At 34.2% G+C, this 16,333-nt stretch overlaps 3 protein-coding genes across 4 annotated transcripts; all 3 read right to left on the bottom strand.

The window, feature by feature from the left end:
• Positions 1-9,831: 9,831 nt before the first annotated feature.
• Positions 9,832-11,355, bottom strand: LOC145333419 (uncharacterized). Its single transcript, XM_080178538.1, has 3 exons — positions 11,076-11,355; positions 10,588-10,698; positions 9,832-10,026 (listed from the first exon to the last, which is right to left on the bottom strand). The coding sequence occupies exons 1-3, from the start codon at positions 11,336-11,338 to the stop codon at positions 9,969-9,971; spliced, it is 432 nt and encodes a 143-aa protein (XP_080034664.1). The 5' UTR covers positions 11,339-11,355; the 3' UTR covers positions 9,832-9,968.
• A 424-nt stretch (positions 11,356-11,779) lies between these two features.
• Positions 11,780-12,332, bottom strand: LOC145333420 (uncharacterized). The gene is made up of 2 exons (XM_080178539.1): positions 12,151-12,332; positions 11,780-11,903 (listed from the first exon to the last, which is right to left on the bottom strand). The coding sequence occupies exons 1-2, from the start codon at positions 12,330-12,332 to the stop codon at positions 11,780-11,782; spliced, it is 306 nt and encodes a 101-aa protein (XP_080034665.1).
• LOC145333418 (ral GTPase-activating protein subunit alpha-1-like) lies at positions 12,195-15,880 on the bottom strand. Of its 2 annotated transcripts, XM_080178537.1 has the most exons (6): positions 15,748-15,880; positions 14,989-15,096; positions 14,327-14,444; positions 13,626-13,712; positions 12,673-12,729; positions 12,195-12,335 (listed from the first exon to the last, which is right to left on the bottom strand). In XM_080178537.1, exons 1-5 carry the CDS (start codon positions 15,822-15,824, stop codon positions 12,688-12,690), a joined length of 432 nt encoding a protein of 143 aa, XP_080034663.1. In that variant the 5' UTR covers positions 15,825-15,880; the 3' UTR covers positions 12,195-12,335; positions 12,673-12,687. The 2 variants fall into 2 exon arrangements, with proteins under 2 accessions (XP_080034663.1, XP_080034661.1); XM_080178535.1 differs by lacking the exons at positions 12,195-12,335; positions 12,673-12,729 and having other exon boundaries at positions 13,214-13,712; positions 15,748-15,866.
• Positions 15,881-16,333: the final 453 nt, after the last annotated feature.

Below are 16,333 nucleotides of genomic sequence, written 5' to 3' on the forward strand. Positions count from 1 at the left end.
CGTATATTACTTGTAGCTCTATAGATTACATGAGGTTGTGTAGTTTTCAATTACGAATCGTATCAAAGTTCTAAAAAGTGTTCATCTCACTTTGGGCGTTCAAAAATTACATTTTTCGATTTTTGGTCGAAAAAACTGGGTTTTTACTACAAAACCGGGTTTTAATGCCCGGGGAAACTGCCCAAAACGGGTCATAATGCCTGGTTGGTATTTATGGCCAGGCCAAACAGGGTTTTTTTGCAACTTTCCTGTGCACGCCACTAGAGCAAAACAAAAAAATTAGAATTCCGTTTTTACCATTATAAAGCTTCCCTGAGATTTTCAGCTCGATCGGCCAATAAAAGTGGCGCTCGGCACTAATGGGTTAAGTCAAAAAATATTTTTGCTCTTTACCTGGATTACTCTGCCAGGTTTGCAGGCATCCTGTGCCCGCCAGGATGGAGATATTCAAAAAATTTCAACTCTTATTTATGTGTTATACCCATACTTAAAAAGTCACGCAGTTTGGGCTCTTTATCTTTCACACACAGAAAATGAGAAAGAAAAAACCGGATGGGGAAAGAATTTTAATGAATATAATAGATTTGAAATCTGCATAAAATTTTAAGGATTTTTTATAAAATTCGTTTTTTATATAGTTCATTATTTAAAAGCGCAAATCCAATTTAAGTTAATAAATTTTGACCAATAGGATAGGTACGTGGATTGGAAACTACCTGTTATCTAATTGGTTGAATGTTGTACATCACTTAAGCTTCTCCAATCAGGGCGCAGATAGTTTTCAATCCACCAATCACAGATGTCAAAATTATTTAACTTAATATGTATTTGCGCTTATAGATAAAGAATTATACAAAAAACTAATTTAATAAAAATTCCTTAAAATTTTATGCAGATTTCAAATCTATTATATTCATTAAAGGACGCCTGCAAGAAATACCACGCTTTAACTGCTGAAAGACTGCCACAAGTAGACCCAATACCCAAAATCTAAAGCCTTCAGCTTCAATAACAAAAAAGTTCTAGGCATTTCAAAATAGCATTTTATGTACAATGAAATTATTGAAAGATTTCCAATGCTCATAAAAGAAAAAACAATATTAAATTACGTCGCCTAGACACAAATTTATAACCTTATCTTTGTCAGAAACTTAGATTACCTGTAACTGATTACATTTTTATAATAAAAACACCACATTTCATAGTCAAAATCTATGAAAAAAATTCGATTTAAATTGCATTTGTAAACGAAAATCATAGCGGAAACAAAGGGGTAAACTAATACAAGCTCAGCTGTGATTGGTTGCTTAGCTGATTCTGCCTTCTGATTGGCTACAGTACACAGTACAACGCAAGTTAAACTTAATTTTTTTATTGATTTTGACTATAAAAATCGGCATTTTTATTGTAAAATATAATTAGTTATTGGCAATCTAAATTTATGACAAAAATAAGCTTATAATTTTGTTTCTAGACACCATAGTTTAATTTCAAAATTTCTAACATTAGCATTCAAATTCTTTCAAAATTTTCATTGTACATAAAATGTCATTTTAAAATGCCTAGAACTTTTTTGTTATAGAAGCTGAAGGCTTCAAATTTGGGGTATTGGGTCTACTTGTGGCAGTCTTTCAGCAGTTAAAGCGTGGTATTTCTTGCAGGCTTCCTTTAAAATTCTTTCCAATTTGTATAGCTTCTTAACATATATGGCCGGGATCTAGTCCAAGATAAAATGTAGGGTCTTTTTCAGAGACAACTAAACAACTAGTCATACTATATTAGCAACATTTAAATCTGCTTTAAAGAGGTCTCAAAAGAAATCTACAAAATGCCAAGAGGATCATTTTAATACCAACTATTTCCCAAATATCATTTTATGATTCCTACGTAAAATATGATGGATTTTCCCTGAAGATATTAAAAAAACGGCTTAACAGCTCAACGTTTATTTTCCAACTTTTTATTCGATTTAGGGAAAATAGACCTGATAAGGATTAATCATTCAATTTTTTTCCTGAAATTCGGATTCTATGTACCATTTGCGCATTGATTACGAGATGGTTGCATTAACCGCCCCCCCCCCCCGGTTATGTTCGAAAGTTGCTATGTACTGTATGGCCGCTAACAGCTTGTAATTATTGAAATGAAGACCTTACTTTGCATTTTGAACTTGATCTAATATTTGATGTTAGAAGCATGAAATTTGGTAAAACAAGTTTATATTTTTGGGGCCACGGCAACAAAAGAAAGTTGAAATGTTGGTTAGAAAATAATAAAGGGATCATTTTTAACAACAATAGTAGATTTTTATTTATGTTTTAACTTCTATAATTAGATTAAAACACTAGAGGGAGAAAGGGTTAAATAACTATATCTCCCCATCGCAACCGCCGTGTGCAACCTTTCTATTGGGTCATTGAAAATCAACCAATGGTGTCGTTTTTATTAACACAGCCACGTAGCAGAAAATATTTTAGAAGCAGACGAAAAAGGTCTTTGAAAAAGAAGGGAGGTAGTTGTCTGTATATACATCTATACTATATAGATATGTTCGTCTGTAAACTCTATAAAGCTTATATAATTAGTGCTTCTAGAGGCGTATTACTTATGACAATTAAAGGGGGCCCGTTAAAATCTATAGATACTTTTTATAGAAAGATTTTTCTTTAAAATTACAATTAATCGAAAATAGGCATTGCAATTGGAGAAAGCCTGCTTTTGATGGCAGAAACAGTGAATTACCAGACTTATAAAACCCCCATTCCCCTTATAACAGAACTATAGTATAGATGTATATACAGACAACTACCCCTCTTCCTTTTTCAATGACGTTTTTCGTCTGCTTCTAAATTACTTTCTTTTCAATTGGCTGTGTAATATAAGCGACATCATTGGTTAATTTTCAATGACCCAATAGAAAGGTTGTACAAGGTTGATGCGATGGGGAGATACAGTTATTTAACCCTTTCTCCCTCTAGTGTTTTACTCTAATCCCCTTAATATTTTATATTTATTTTTTCTATCCTCAGTAAGGGTTTTTAGATAGATAGATAGATGTATTTCAACACAAGCATACAAAATGATAATAATATTTCTTACACATATTTACATAATTTTATGCATAGTTTGGTACTTTCATAACCTGGGTTGGCCGTTGCAAAAGCTGGAAGTACCGATTTAAGACAAACATATTCAAATGATGTTTTAATATTTCTAGCTACATAGAAATTTTAATCAGATAATTATATTGGATATATACATATAACATTTAAATAGGTTTAAATAGTATAAATAAATAGTAAGGTATTAATGATGCTATTTACACTATGATACAATGGGGTTAGAGAAATTCAAATTTTTAGAGTAAATGAAGGCAAATTTTAATTATTTTTAATTAATCCCGTGAGGCTAAAAACTTGTACGCTTGTCTTTTGTACACTTTTCTGGACCTAACATCATATTGTTGGGCGGGAGCATCGAACCCTGACAACACACGGACACCACGCATAGTCAAAAATCTCAGAAATATTCTGGGGGGGTGTACAGTGTACTATACATTGGCAGCTCAGGGATGATCTGGGACAGAACGTGGAAACTGTGGGTATCTAGGGGTATGAAAGTGCAAAAAAAATATCTTAAAACCATACAACGACTATTTTTTTTATAAAAAAAAAACAGCCTAAAACCACCCCGGGACATATAAGAAGCTTCACTCTAAAGGAGAAGCTTCTTAGGAGTTATAGAGCAGATTATCTGTTATCATAACAAAGAAAAGAAAGAGAGAGAAAATGCAAAAACTCAAAACCACGAAACCTTAAAAAAGGTTTATGTCTAATAAGTGATAAACTGTGATACTTCTTCACTCTAGGTGCTAGGCGAGCTTTGAGAGAGGGGGGGGGGGGCAATGGGCCTTTAATAACACTAGTCCCCAAGGTTTTATATTAACGCTTTCTTATTCGTCGGCTTAACAACTTTAGGGACTTATAAATTTTGATTGGTAGATTTATTAGGTTGAGTGTTCAAACATTTAAACCACTAATTTTAACCTACAAAAGGGGTAGGTAATTTGCTTATCATCATTGGAGATACATCAATCTATCGTTTTTCTTTGACTAACCACTGCGGGGTCGCTAAGCCTCAGGGGCTACCCTGTGAATTGTATAAATGAGAAAGAGCATAAAAAAATAATATTCATTTATCGCATCGTATTATAGAAAGCTTTCAGGGCTAACAAAACTGGGTTTACTTTTTCATTTTAATATTCATAGGAAATTGTCTGTAATACTATGTTGTACATGATTTTTCAGTATGCCTGAGGTTCTAATCCTGCGGATATTAATCGGTTTTGAAGCCATACTGGAAAGATTGATAATGTTGAAATGATAATTTTCGTGATATTATTATTAAACTTCTTAATAAGAAAACTGCCAAAAAAAACAATGACAGAAATAATGTGAAATTGATTTGCAGAAAGTAGTTGAAATAACAAATTTAATCTGAAGTGCATCCCCAAAATTGTCCTTTCTTTAGATTACAATTAGTGGTTGAAACGTTTGGACACTCAAATAGATGAGCCAGCTACTCTAAATACAATAAACGTCCCAAAAGTTATCAAGCCAACAATTAAGAAAACGTTCCTATAAAACTTTGGGGACCAGTGTAATAAAACCCAATGTCCCTTCCCTCCCTGCAATAACTCTTTCTTCTCATATATATGGTGCATTATTTGCCAAATGTACCACTTTTCTGCACTACCTCTCCGATTTTGTTAATACTCTATATTTTGGTCCGTTGGGTCATTCAAGGATGCTGGATGGCCAAAAAAAAGTTTCAGAGTCCCTGGATGTCTAGATATCTAGCTATCTATGAAGGTAGGTAACAAAAATGTAAAAAACACCCATTTTTTCACAATTTTAAAAATTAATTTTTTCATAAATCTTACATCCAATCTATACATTTTATGCACCAAAATGATCGTTTATTCATGTAAAAAGCGCACATAATGCTATTTTGGCCAAAACTCTAATTTTACAGGGTGTCCAACAAAAAGTGTATTTTGGATATCTAGCGTAATACTCAAAATACCTGTCCGAAAAAAATCATTTTTTTTTGCTTAAATCCTGTGTTTTATCTGTGTGCATATGTGGTATATAACGGTTCGGACCACCCGGGACTATAAGGTTGTCAAATTTCACTTTGGGACACCCTGTAAATGTGATTTTTGCGTCTGTAGAGCTAAAACTTGGTCCAAATTGGCTATTTTTTCAAATTACTCTAATATGTGTCTTAGTATGTTTGGCCATAGTGTTTTCTGACCAGATCAATAATTTCATATTTTTTGGACACCCTGTATTTTCAAAAAAAGAGAAAAAAAATTTTTGTTTTTTTTTTAATTTTTTTTCTATTTTTAAGTTATATAAAACTGTCATATAGATACAGATTTTGACTAATAACAATAATATTTGCCTATTTTACAATTTTTTACACTTTTGGGACACCCTGTGCATGTTTTTGAAAAATGATGGTTTTTGCCCGTTTTTGGGGGGAAGGAGTCGTTTTAGGGCCATAGACTATTTCTTCTTTTTTGTAGAACTTTTCAAGACACATCATTTGTTATTTATGCAAAAACCGCAAAAACCAAACCGTTTTGCCGTTATTCACCGCCAAAGGCAGAATTTTTTACGTTTTTTGCCGTTCCCGAGGTTCTAATGGGCATTTGTGGTAAGAAGACGTTGATTTATCAAGATAACTGTGAAATACTTTTATTTAGGCATTTTAATTTACTAAATTTCATGTGAAGTAAATTTTTTTGTATATCCAACCGATTTTTGTCAAAAGGAATTTCAAATGCACATGATTTATGTTTCTTTTATCACTTATGTTATAGCAATTATTTATGTTATATTCACTTAATTTTCTTGTTTTAACAATTGAAATCCATCTCAACGAAAAACGGTTAGCTGCACAAAAAATTTTACTTAATATGAAATTTAGTAAATTAAATTACCTAAATAAAAGTATTTAAGAGGGATCTTGATAAATCAACGTTTTCTTACCACAAATGCCCATTACAACCTCCGGAACGGCAAAAACGTAAAAAAAATTCCGCCTTTGGCGGTGAATAACGGCAAAACGGTTCGGTTTTTGCGGTTTTTGCATAAATAACAAATGACGTGTCTTGAAAAGTTCTACAAAAATGAAGAAATAGTCTATGGCCCTAAAACGACTCCTTCCCCCAAAAAATGGGCAAAAACCATCATCTTTCAAAAACATGCACAGGGTGTCCCAAAAGTGTAAAAAATTGTAAAATAGGTCAATATTATTGTTATTAGTCAAAATCTGTATCTATATGACAGTTTTAAGTAACTTAAAAATAGAAAAAAAATTAAAAAAAAACAAAAATTTTTTTTCTCTTTTTTTGAAAATACAGGGTGTCCAAAAAATATGAAATTATTGATCTGGTCAGAAAACACTATGGCCAAACATACTAAGACACATATTAGAGTAATTTGAAAAAAATAGCCAATTTGGACCAAGTTTTAGCTCTACAGTCGCAAAAATCACATTTACAGGGTGTCCCAAAGTGAAATTTGACAACCTTATAGTCCCGGGTGGTCCGAACCGTTATATACCACATATGCACACAGATAAAACACAGGATTTAAGCTAAAAAAAATGATTTTTTTCGGACAGGTATTTTGGGTATTACGCTAGATATCCAAAATACACTTTTTGTTGGACACCCTGTAAAATTAGAGTTTTGGCCAAAATAGCATTATGTGCGCTTTTTACATGAATAAACGATCATTTTGGTGTATAAAATGTATAGATTGGATGTTAGATTTATGAAAAAATTAATTTTTAAAATTGTGAAAAAATGGGTGTTTTTTACATTTTTGTTACCTACCTTCATAGATAGCTAGATATCTAGACATCCAGGGACTCTGAAACTTTTTTTTGGCCATCCAGCATCCTTGAATGACCCAACGGACCAAAATATAGAGTATTAACAAAATCGGAGAGGTAGTGCAGAAAAGTGGTACATTTGGCAAATAATGCACCATATGTATTACAAGCTACCACAGACGAAATATCATAATTTTATGAAGATTAATCTATCTTTTAAGCATTTCCTGCTTAATTGTTTTTTTAATTACAAGAATACTAGCAAGTTTACCCTGGCGTTTATATTGCTCTCTATTAGAAGGGGTAGAAAAAGCTTATAGATAGCCAAAAACCATCCCAAGACTTAAAGCTAAAAGTAAATTAGTCTGAACCCTACCAGAACCTAAATGTAGCTTCTATAAAAAGAAAAACTCAATCGGTATCTTAATCTACAGACAAAAAAACTGCTGCATCTCTGGTCTTTAATCTTTATATGTAAAATTAAAATAGACTAAACCCATCCTAGGACCTTATAAAGCTCCCATGAAAAAAGAAGATAACTCAATAGTTCAGTAGATATTGACTTTTTTCTAGATTCTAAATCTCCTTCAAAATATAAATAAACCTTCACCGGACCAATAAAAAGCTATATTGTAAAGGGGAACGATATCGGTTTAGCGGTTAGCGAGATACGTTGGTACAAACAGACAATCACACACACACACATAGTGCTTGTAACTTTTATATAAGGATGAACATACAAGGTTTCGTGATTTTTGAAAAAGGGATAGGACAATGGGCGATGAATTGATGTACATCCCGTTATGATGATGCACTACATTACCCCTTTTGTATAATAAAACTAGTGGACAAAACGTTTGAACACTCAACTATATGAACCAACCAGTCAAATTGTTAAGCCAACGAATAAGAAAACATTGTCATTATCAAACTTTGGGGACTAGTCCATGCGAAACGCTACGGGAGAAATGTGCTATTCTCAACTGTCAAGATGAACGGCTGATTTTTTGTGAAGATTCCCTATACCTTAGAGAATCTAGTATGTAAATTATTTTGTCCGTATGACAGCCATGCTACAAAATATAAATTTTAATATGTTAAATATGTTGGGAATGTTTCGTGATCTTTTGAATTTAACATTTGTCTTTAAATCTCTTTACCATCCATGATGAGGAAAAAAGGGTTGACTTCCGCCTCCCTCCCCCAAACCAACTCAAGAGCCCCTAGAAGCCTGTAGGGGCGTATACGCTATTATTATTAAAATCTATTTATACCGATGAAAACATTTAATGTTTATTATCCCTAATAAATATTTATTAGAGATAATAAATTAATTATTGATATAAATATTTTTTTTCAAACAAATGTTACAAATCTTTAAATTGTAATGTCGGGAATGTGAGTGGCGTACATATTTACGAACGGCTAGTTATGAAGAGAAGCTTCGCTTCAACGAAATAGCACGGGATTCAATTGTAGTAGTTTATTTTAGGCAAGCAAGAACAATGCTGAATTAATTCAGGGAGGAAAGGGATATTGGGCTGTTTATTACATGTTTATTACTGTCCCCATAGTCTTTACATTTTCTTTTTCCTTGACCTAACAACTTGGGGACTTTTACTGAATTTTGATTAGTTGGTTCATTAAGATGAGTGTACATACGTCTCAACCACTAAATGTAATGTACAAAAGGAACACAGTAAAAGTGTCTGGCTGATTATGACGTAACAAAAAAATTAGCTAATGAGAGGCCACTATGAATTTTACCATTGGTCAATACCCAGGTTCTAATTAATACCATAAAAACACCTAGGTTTTACCACTTTTATGGTAAAATTTTACCAGCCTATACGATTTAAAAGGTGGTAAAATTTTACCGTAACCGTGGTAAAAACACTTTTTGTGGTACTCTGTAACGCTTTTTACCAGCGATTTTTACCACAATTATCGGTAAAATTTTACCAGATTTCCGGTAAAATATTACCATTTTAGGACGCAAATTTATACCAGATTTTGACCAATTTTTACCACTTTTTTGGTAAAATTTACCGCAAATTTCTGTAAGATTTTACCGAAAAAGTGGTAAAACTGTTCAACACCTGGTAATATTTTTGCCCTAAATTGGTAAAATTTTACCAGAAATAGGGTAAATATGGTAAAAATTTACCAAAAATTGTGGTAAAAACGGGTGGTAAAAATCACGAGAAAGTGGTAAAAAACGACTGACCTTAATTATAGAAAAACATCGCACGTATAAATCGCAAAAATAAAAAAAAAATTGTTTTCATTTTTATCTTTATTGATTGAAACAACACTTAAACATATTTTTCTTGATTCTACTGCTCTGGCCGCGAAAACTGTTGCGCAACCTCCTGGATTTGCTGGGCACCGGCCCCATTCGACCTCGTATCACTCATATTCAACCTGGAATAAAATTGCTCATTAGTTAATTAGATAATTACAGGGATATAAAGGGATAAGACAATGGCTGATAAATTGATGTTCATCTCTAATGATGATACACATCGTTACCCCTTCTGTAGATTACAATAAGTGATTGAAATGTTAGGACACTCAACTTAATGAACCAACCAATAAAAAATCAATAAAAGTACCCAAGGTTGTTAGGCCAAAGAATAAGAAAATGTTATTTGAAAACTTTGGGGGCTAGTGTAATTTACAGCCCAATGTCCCATCCCTCCCTACTAAATATCTAATCTATAATACAAAGTAGAACGATGTCTGTCCGTCCGTCCGTCCGTCCCAAAGATAAAGCCTATACTCGCTGTTTACGCAAATGTGTCAGAACTTCCCCCCCCCCCCTTACTCTCACACCTAAATTTTTTCTTTTGAAAGCAAAAATAAAAGTGTGTAGGTTCGACTCCCCCTCTCCCCCCTCATTCATTTCCTACAGGCATCTTGACACGTGGCAAAAAAATCAGCAAACTTATCTAACTAAACATCTTTGAAAACGCAGAACGAGAAAAAATAAAGGGAAAGCTTACCTGGAAAACATAAGCAGTAACAACATCCCTGGCTAACAAGAACATGCTGTGTCCATACTACTCGGCATTACTGATTATATGCTTCACGTGGCGTATGGAGTCGTGGAACGCGGGGTCCTAAGTTATGGAGGATTAAATGAAGGAAGGAAGTGGACTGTTTATTACACTAGTCCCCAAAGCTTTATTTTCTTCTTCGTTGCTTTAACAACTCTAGGGACTTTTATTGAATTTTGAATGGTTGATTAATCAAGTTAAGTGTCTAAAGCTTTCAACAACTAATTATACTCCACAGAAGGGGTAATTTTGTGTATCATCATTGCTGATGTACATCAATTTATCCGCCATTGTCTTGTCCCTTTAGATCCCTGTCCCAAACAAGTACTAATATTAGATAAATTTAGACCTAAACCCCAGGCAGGGAGGGTAAAATATGGTGTAAATATCATAATGGTATCCAAAGTTTCAGAAACAAGTTTACTTATTCGTCAACTCAAAAACTTTGAGTACCTAATTTTTATTAGGTAAATCTTGATTTAATTTCAATACTTCGTCTTTTGTCCTATCCCATAAGAACCATGTTTCCCGTTGTGTCTACAGAAACGTAAATTATTTTAGTACAATCTTTTTTTAAACTTAAACAATATTTTACTTCGTCTTAAATCATTTAATAACCCATTCCTGAATAGCCTTGGTCCCTGGTCCACGTCTACCCGGGGAGGGTGGAGGTCCCCTGCGTCCTGGAGAATAGTCACCTGGTGGCCCTTTGGATGGGGGTGGTGACATGTACCTTGAATATTCAGATTAGTTTATAATAAGTAAATGTTATGTCGTTATCTATTAAAAATGACATATATCATCAAAATTCTAAAAAATACCTATTAAAAATCAAATTAGGTAAAAAAACTAGGTACTTTATGTCATTATTGAGAGGAGACAATGAACTGTTAATTTCATCAGTCCCAAAAGTTTTATTATAACGTTTTCTTATTCATTGGCTTAGGTAACTACTTTGGGGAGTTAATTAAATTTTGATTTATTGTTTCAATAAGTTGAGTGTTCAAACGTTTTTTAACCACTAATTTTATGTATCATCGATGTTGATGTTCATCAGTTTATCGGCCATTGACTTATCCCTTTACATCCCTGATATAAATTTGATTTTACCTTGGGGGTGGCCGACCTCTTGGTTCAGGTGAGTAATCCCTGGGTGGTGGGCCCCTACCGGGAGGTCCCCTCCTGGGTGACGGGGAATATTCTCTGTGGTGGGGGGGAGGAGGTCCGCGGGGGGGTCCTCGTGGCGACATATCCCTCATTGGCGGTGGGGGGCCTCTGTAACGTTGTTGTGGAGGGGAGTAGTCGCCCCTGGGGTGTGCCTCCCTTGTGAAGTAATGTGAGGGGGGTCCGTAGCCATCTCTCCTCTCATACATGAAAAAATAAAAATAATTTACTTAAAAAGTTAAAATTCATTAAAAAAAAGGTTTTTAAAATTTTTTGATTGGTAGAAAAGGGAAGAACTAATAAAAAAGAGCATATCTAGGTAGGAAAGTTATTGTAATTTTAGAAAATCTTTAATAAAGCAATAAAAGAGATGGTAGGCATTTAAAGTTAGCAAATTTGGAAATTACACTAATATATTTTGTTTATATACTAAATTGTTTAAAGTAAAAAGGTTCTTTGTCTTTAGCTTAAGATTTCGATAACTACTAAACCGATTGAGTTCTCCTTTATAGGTAGGAAAGCTTCTCATATGACACGGAATGGTTTTAGACTATATTTCTGTCCCCTATCTATCCTTTTTAATACAGAGCCCCTAAATGCTAGGGCCGCAGCCGCTAGCAATATCTAAACTAATCTTAAAATTTAAAATTTTACCTTGGTGGAGGGGATCTACCACCCCCTCTGCCACCACGTCCTCTGAAACCACCCCTGTCCCCTCCACGGCCTCTGCCTCTAAAGCCACCCTTATCACCTCCCCTTCCTCTAGAGCCACCTCTGTTATTTTTAAATGTTTTCATTTTGAAAAAAAAAATTCGATGATTTTTAGTAAGTATTTTGGAAGATTAATTTTAAATTTTTTTATCTTAGGTACTGCTGTTTTATTAGCGCAGCAACTTTATAACAAAACTGTACGTCAGTCCATGGCGAAATTACAAAAAATGCATTGCTTTTAAACGTTACATTTAATAAATAAGCCTACCTAAAGATTTTCTAACTTTTACTTTTTAAAACAAAAACTTTCCTAGAGTAATGTGGGGGGCTGCGTCTTTCATACCTATCCCCGCCCCCACCCCGGCCTCTACCTCTGTAAGAACTGCGCCCCCTATCACCTCCGCGTCCTCTATCACCGCCTCCACGTCCCCTGCCTCGTCCCCGGGATATTTCCACTCTCAGCCGTTCACCGGCATATAATGTACCGTTCATTTCCTTAAAAAATAAAGTGAAGTAAAAATAACTTCAAGACCTGAAGTTTGTTTAATAACAATAAGGTAAAAATAAATCAAAACAATTCCCTATAACTTAAAAATACCTCCTACCCTTGTGGAATATTCTAAACCCTTCTTGATCTCCCTAAACCTAACTAAAAGCAGTAGTGAAAGTTTCAAACAAAAAATTCAAGTAATGAAAAGGTGAAGGCAAGCCTTGACTTTTAAGGGGGTGGCAACACCCAGCCATTTTGTTGTAAAGAAACCAAAATATTGTTTGTATTATTATACAGATCTACAAAGATAAATATAAGCTGCGAAACTTTTCTGTAACTTACTTCTTCAACTGCCCCCTATGTTTCAAATGCTGATCTGAGGTCTTGTTTCTTTACAATCTAAATAAAAGAATTTGTTATAATCAAAAACTATAGGTATGAAACTAAAAAAATACGACAAAAGTAGAAACCTTATACTTTTTAGCTAGACCAAAATAATCAGTAGGTAACAAGTTTGAAATAGATAGGACAATTCCTACATGCTTGAATTAATGATAATAGCTATGAGTTTCGTCCATACAGACCGGCCATCCAACACTAATTATAGAAAAGCTTCGCGTTTACAAAAAACATAATTCCCTTCCACAAAATAACAATGATAACGTTTATGAGAGTAAAGCTCTCAAATAAGACAGTGGGACAAACGGAATTTTGTTGGTAAAACTTCAAGGATTTAAAGGGATAAGGCAATCCCCGATAAATTGATCCACATCATTAATGATTATTAACAAAATTACATCTTTATAATTATAATTTTTTTTTCAATTTTTTTCAATTTTGTACCCCCCCCCCCCCCCCCCCCCCCCCGACTACCTAGGTTAGGTTTTAGGCTAGGGAGCCGAGCGCTGCGGCTAGGCAGGCAAGTGGGCCGAGCGCTGCGGCTAGGCAGGCAAGGGGGCCGAGCGCTGCGGCTAGGCAGGCTAGGGAGCCGAGCGCTACATTTCTAAAAGGATAATACCACCTACTCTAATGAATGTAGAATATACGTGGATATTACGACAGGGGGAAAAAATTGTCGTTATTTTAGCTTGCTAACATGAAATTCGTTTATTGGTCAGTTTGTTCAACCAGTAGTAGGGTAAGGATTGGGTTTAAAGAAGGGGGGTATCTTTATTTTAGCCAGCTGTGAGCATCTCCTTATCAGAGTAAATGAAAATGTGGTACAACATCCCAGTAATAATATATCGATTATTTTTATAAACTTTAATGGAAAAAACATTAAAAAAATAATATACCTGTCTAGCTAACACTCTGGTAAGGGTTTCCATAGTCTTAAACCACTCCCGGATTAATTCTTCCCATAAAGTTAGTCCACTCAAAACCTAAAACAAACGAACTTATTTTGACAAGTAGAAAAGTTGGTGGAAAAATAATTCATCTAAATTAATGAAGCAAAAATTCGTCCCCAAACTTCATTTTTAATTCTTGATACAGATTTTAAAGGGTGGGGCTTAAAGGGTGTTAACTCCACTCAACCCGTAAAACCCCTTATTTGTTTCCCTTCAAAATTAAAAAAAAAATATATTAGATTACCAACCTCAAACCTTTGAAATCCCTCATTTTATCCCTCTTAAAATTAAAAGCTTGACGTACAATCAACCATTGGTTGTCTTTAGGACGATTGGCAAATAGATCTGATTCCTGTACTGTAGAACAAATAAAACATTATGGAATGGATATAGAATATACGTGGATATTGATGACAGTTGAAAAATTGAAGTCAATTTAGGTTGCTAACATGAAACTCATTCAATGGTCAGTTTGTTTATCCAGTAGGACGGGACGGAATGGAGTAAAGGGGGCGAATTAGGGTTATCGTCATTTTAGCCCACTGGGAGTTTTACTTTATTAGAGAAAATAAAAATCTAGTGTAACATCCAAGTAATAAAATATCTATTTCTGCAGGTTATCTTAATTATAGTATAGCTAACATTACCTCTAGAAACTGATCCCAAAGTTCACAGGACACAACAACATAGAGATTAGCCTTGATCCATGTGACAATGAGGGTCTGGAAGATGGCCTGGGTCAACCTTCCTCCAAGGGTGTCCTCCCTGATAAGCATAGATAACTATTAACTAAAGATCCAAGAACAAATTAAATATAAATAGGCTATTTTTATTTAAGTGTGTAGGTAGGTATAAAGTATACTTTTTATCTAAAAATGGTATTTTTGTCTCTGATTTTATTTATCGCGTCGTATTATAGACATCTTTCCGCGACTGGTAAAATGAGAAATTTTCAGATCAATAGCAATTTTGTTAGCCCCGAGGGGCCAAAGGACTGGCCTAACAAAGCTGGTATTGATAATATAATTTCTAGACTATTGTTCATAGAAAATTGTCTGTAATACGTAATTTTTCAGTATGGCCCAGAACCATTTTTAATCCAGGGGATATTTATCGGTTTCAAAGCCATACTGGAAACTCTTTGTTTAGGTCAAAACTACATTAATATCAATTTTTCTTTATTTTAGATTTAGTGTGCTGACTAAACAAACTAATTTCATTACTTCTTCTTTACAAGCAAAATGCTAGTGAATTTGTTCTTAAATACTTAAAGAAAATCGTAACTTCTCTATAATAATTATCTATGTGCCTGCGTCTTGGTGGTGTTTCTGTGAGGGTGAGTTGAGTTATCTGCAGCAAGATAAAGAGTAACTGCTCCCATGTTCGCCCGTCCATCTTTACATTCATTACCATAAACCTGACCAAAATAAAATTATTGTTAGATTAGGAATATCTATTTCTTAAATAAAATTAACAGGATGTCTTTCTGTACCATGTGAAAAAGTTTAATTTTAGCTATAATGGGAGAAAAAATCGGCGTTATCCTCTTAGAAATTTTTTTTTCAATTTTTTTCAATTTTGTACCCCCCCCCCCCCCCCCCCCCCCCCCCCCGACTACCGACGAACAACTATTTTAGGTTAGGTTAGGTTTTAGGCTAGGGAGCCGAGCGCTGCGGCTAGGCAGGCAAGTGGGCCGAGCGCTGCGGCTAGGCAGGCAAGGGGGCAGAGCGCTGCGGCTAGGCAGGCTAGGGAGCCGAGCGCTGCGGCCAGAGTTCATAGTTCGCTGTCGGGGGGGGGGGGGGGGGGGGGGGGGTACTCAAATTTTCAATATTGAAAAAAAAATTTCTAAGAGGATAATACCAAAAAATCAATTTAATGGACATTTTATATAATACGGAAAATTTCTTCCTTTCCCTGTACCTTATAAAAATCGTCGGAAAAAGCCGTTTTTTAAGCAAACAAAAGCGCGTTTTGCTCTATCTGTGAGATATTATGAATAAGATAATGTTAAGATTTGATATTAAGATGAGAAAAATTTACGTTCACAGTCCCTTTAAAGACACAATACCTGTAATAATAATGTACAAACTTTTCAACCACTAATAATACCCTGGCCTTTCTAATTATAAGCCTAGGCAGAGCCATGCTGGTGATGCTAGCTCAAGCGTGTACCGTGGTTTCTGTAGAACTGTACTTCTGAAGCCAATACAGGGTTACGAAAGTTTAAATTGATGTTTTTTTTTTAATGTTAATATTAAATGTAATATAGTTTTGTAATGACATATAAAATATATATTCGATAGAATATAAAAAAATATAGTGCATTCAATATTAAAAAAAAATATTTAAATATATATATAGTTGTTAACCATATATGAACATATATGATTCTATTTCCGGCCGGGTTCTTAAAAGATATTGCCGCGTTTTTTCGACATTTTTTACGCTATGAATAACAAGCGCGACATTCGCGAAATCTAAAAGAGTATACAATGATTTATTTAATTATTTCGCTTTTGATGGTACGGCCTTCATAGAAAAAAAAAGATTATCTTCAATCCATTTTTGCTGCATATTAATTAATCCATCTTTTTAGAGCTGTGTTAGACATTAGAAAAATTGCTAAAAAAATAATTTAAAATTCAGTATTTTTA

The sequence above is a fragment of the Acartia tonsa genome, chromosome 12, assembly GCF_053477335.1.
Source record: "Acartia tonsa isolate MP-2025a chromosome 12, ASM5347733v1, whole genome shotgun sequence".
Classification (NCBI taxonomy): Eukaryota; Metazoa; Arthropoda; class Copepoda; order Calanoida; family Acartiidae; genus Acartia; species Acartia tonsa.

Excerpts from the sequence above, each read along its gene's own strand:
- LOC145333419 (XM_080178538.1), bottom strand. The coding sequence starts at position 11,338 with ATGTATGAGAGGAGAGATGGCTACGGACCCCCCTCACATTACTTCACA. Across the intron at positions 10,699-11,075 it reads AGAGGTCGGCCACCCCCAAG|GTACATGTCACCACCCCCAT; the intron begins GTAAAATCAAAT and ends TGAATATTCAAG. Across the intron at positions 10,027-10,587 it reads GGGACCAAGGCTATTCAGGA|CCCCGCGTTCCACGACTCCA; the intron begins ATGGGTTATTAA and ends CATAACTTAGGA.
- LOC145333420 (XM_080178539.1), bottom strand. The coding sequence starts at position 12,332 with ATGAACGGTACATTATATGCCGGTGAACGGCTGAGAGTGGAAATATCC. Across the intron at positions 11,904-12,150 it reads AGCCCCCCACATTACTCTAG|AGGTGGCTCTAGAGGAAGGG; the intron begins GAAAGTTTTTGT and ends TAAAAATAACAG.
- LOC145333418 (XM_080178535.1), bottom strand. The coding sequence starts at position 15,824 with ATGGCTCTGCCTAGGCTTATAATTAGAAAGGCCAGGGTATTATTAGTG. Across the intron at positions 15,097-15,747 it reads TTTGTACATTATTATTACAG|GTTTATGGTAATGAATGTAA; the intron begins GTATTGTGTCTT and ends TATTTTGGTCAG. Across the intron at positions 13,713-14,326 it reads TTTGGGATCAGTTTCTAGAG|GTTTTGAGTGGACTAACTTT; the intron begins GTAATGTTAGCT and ends CGTTTGTTTTAG.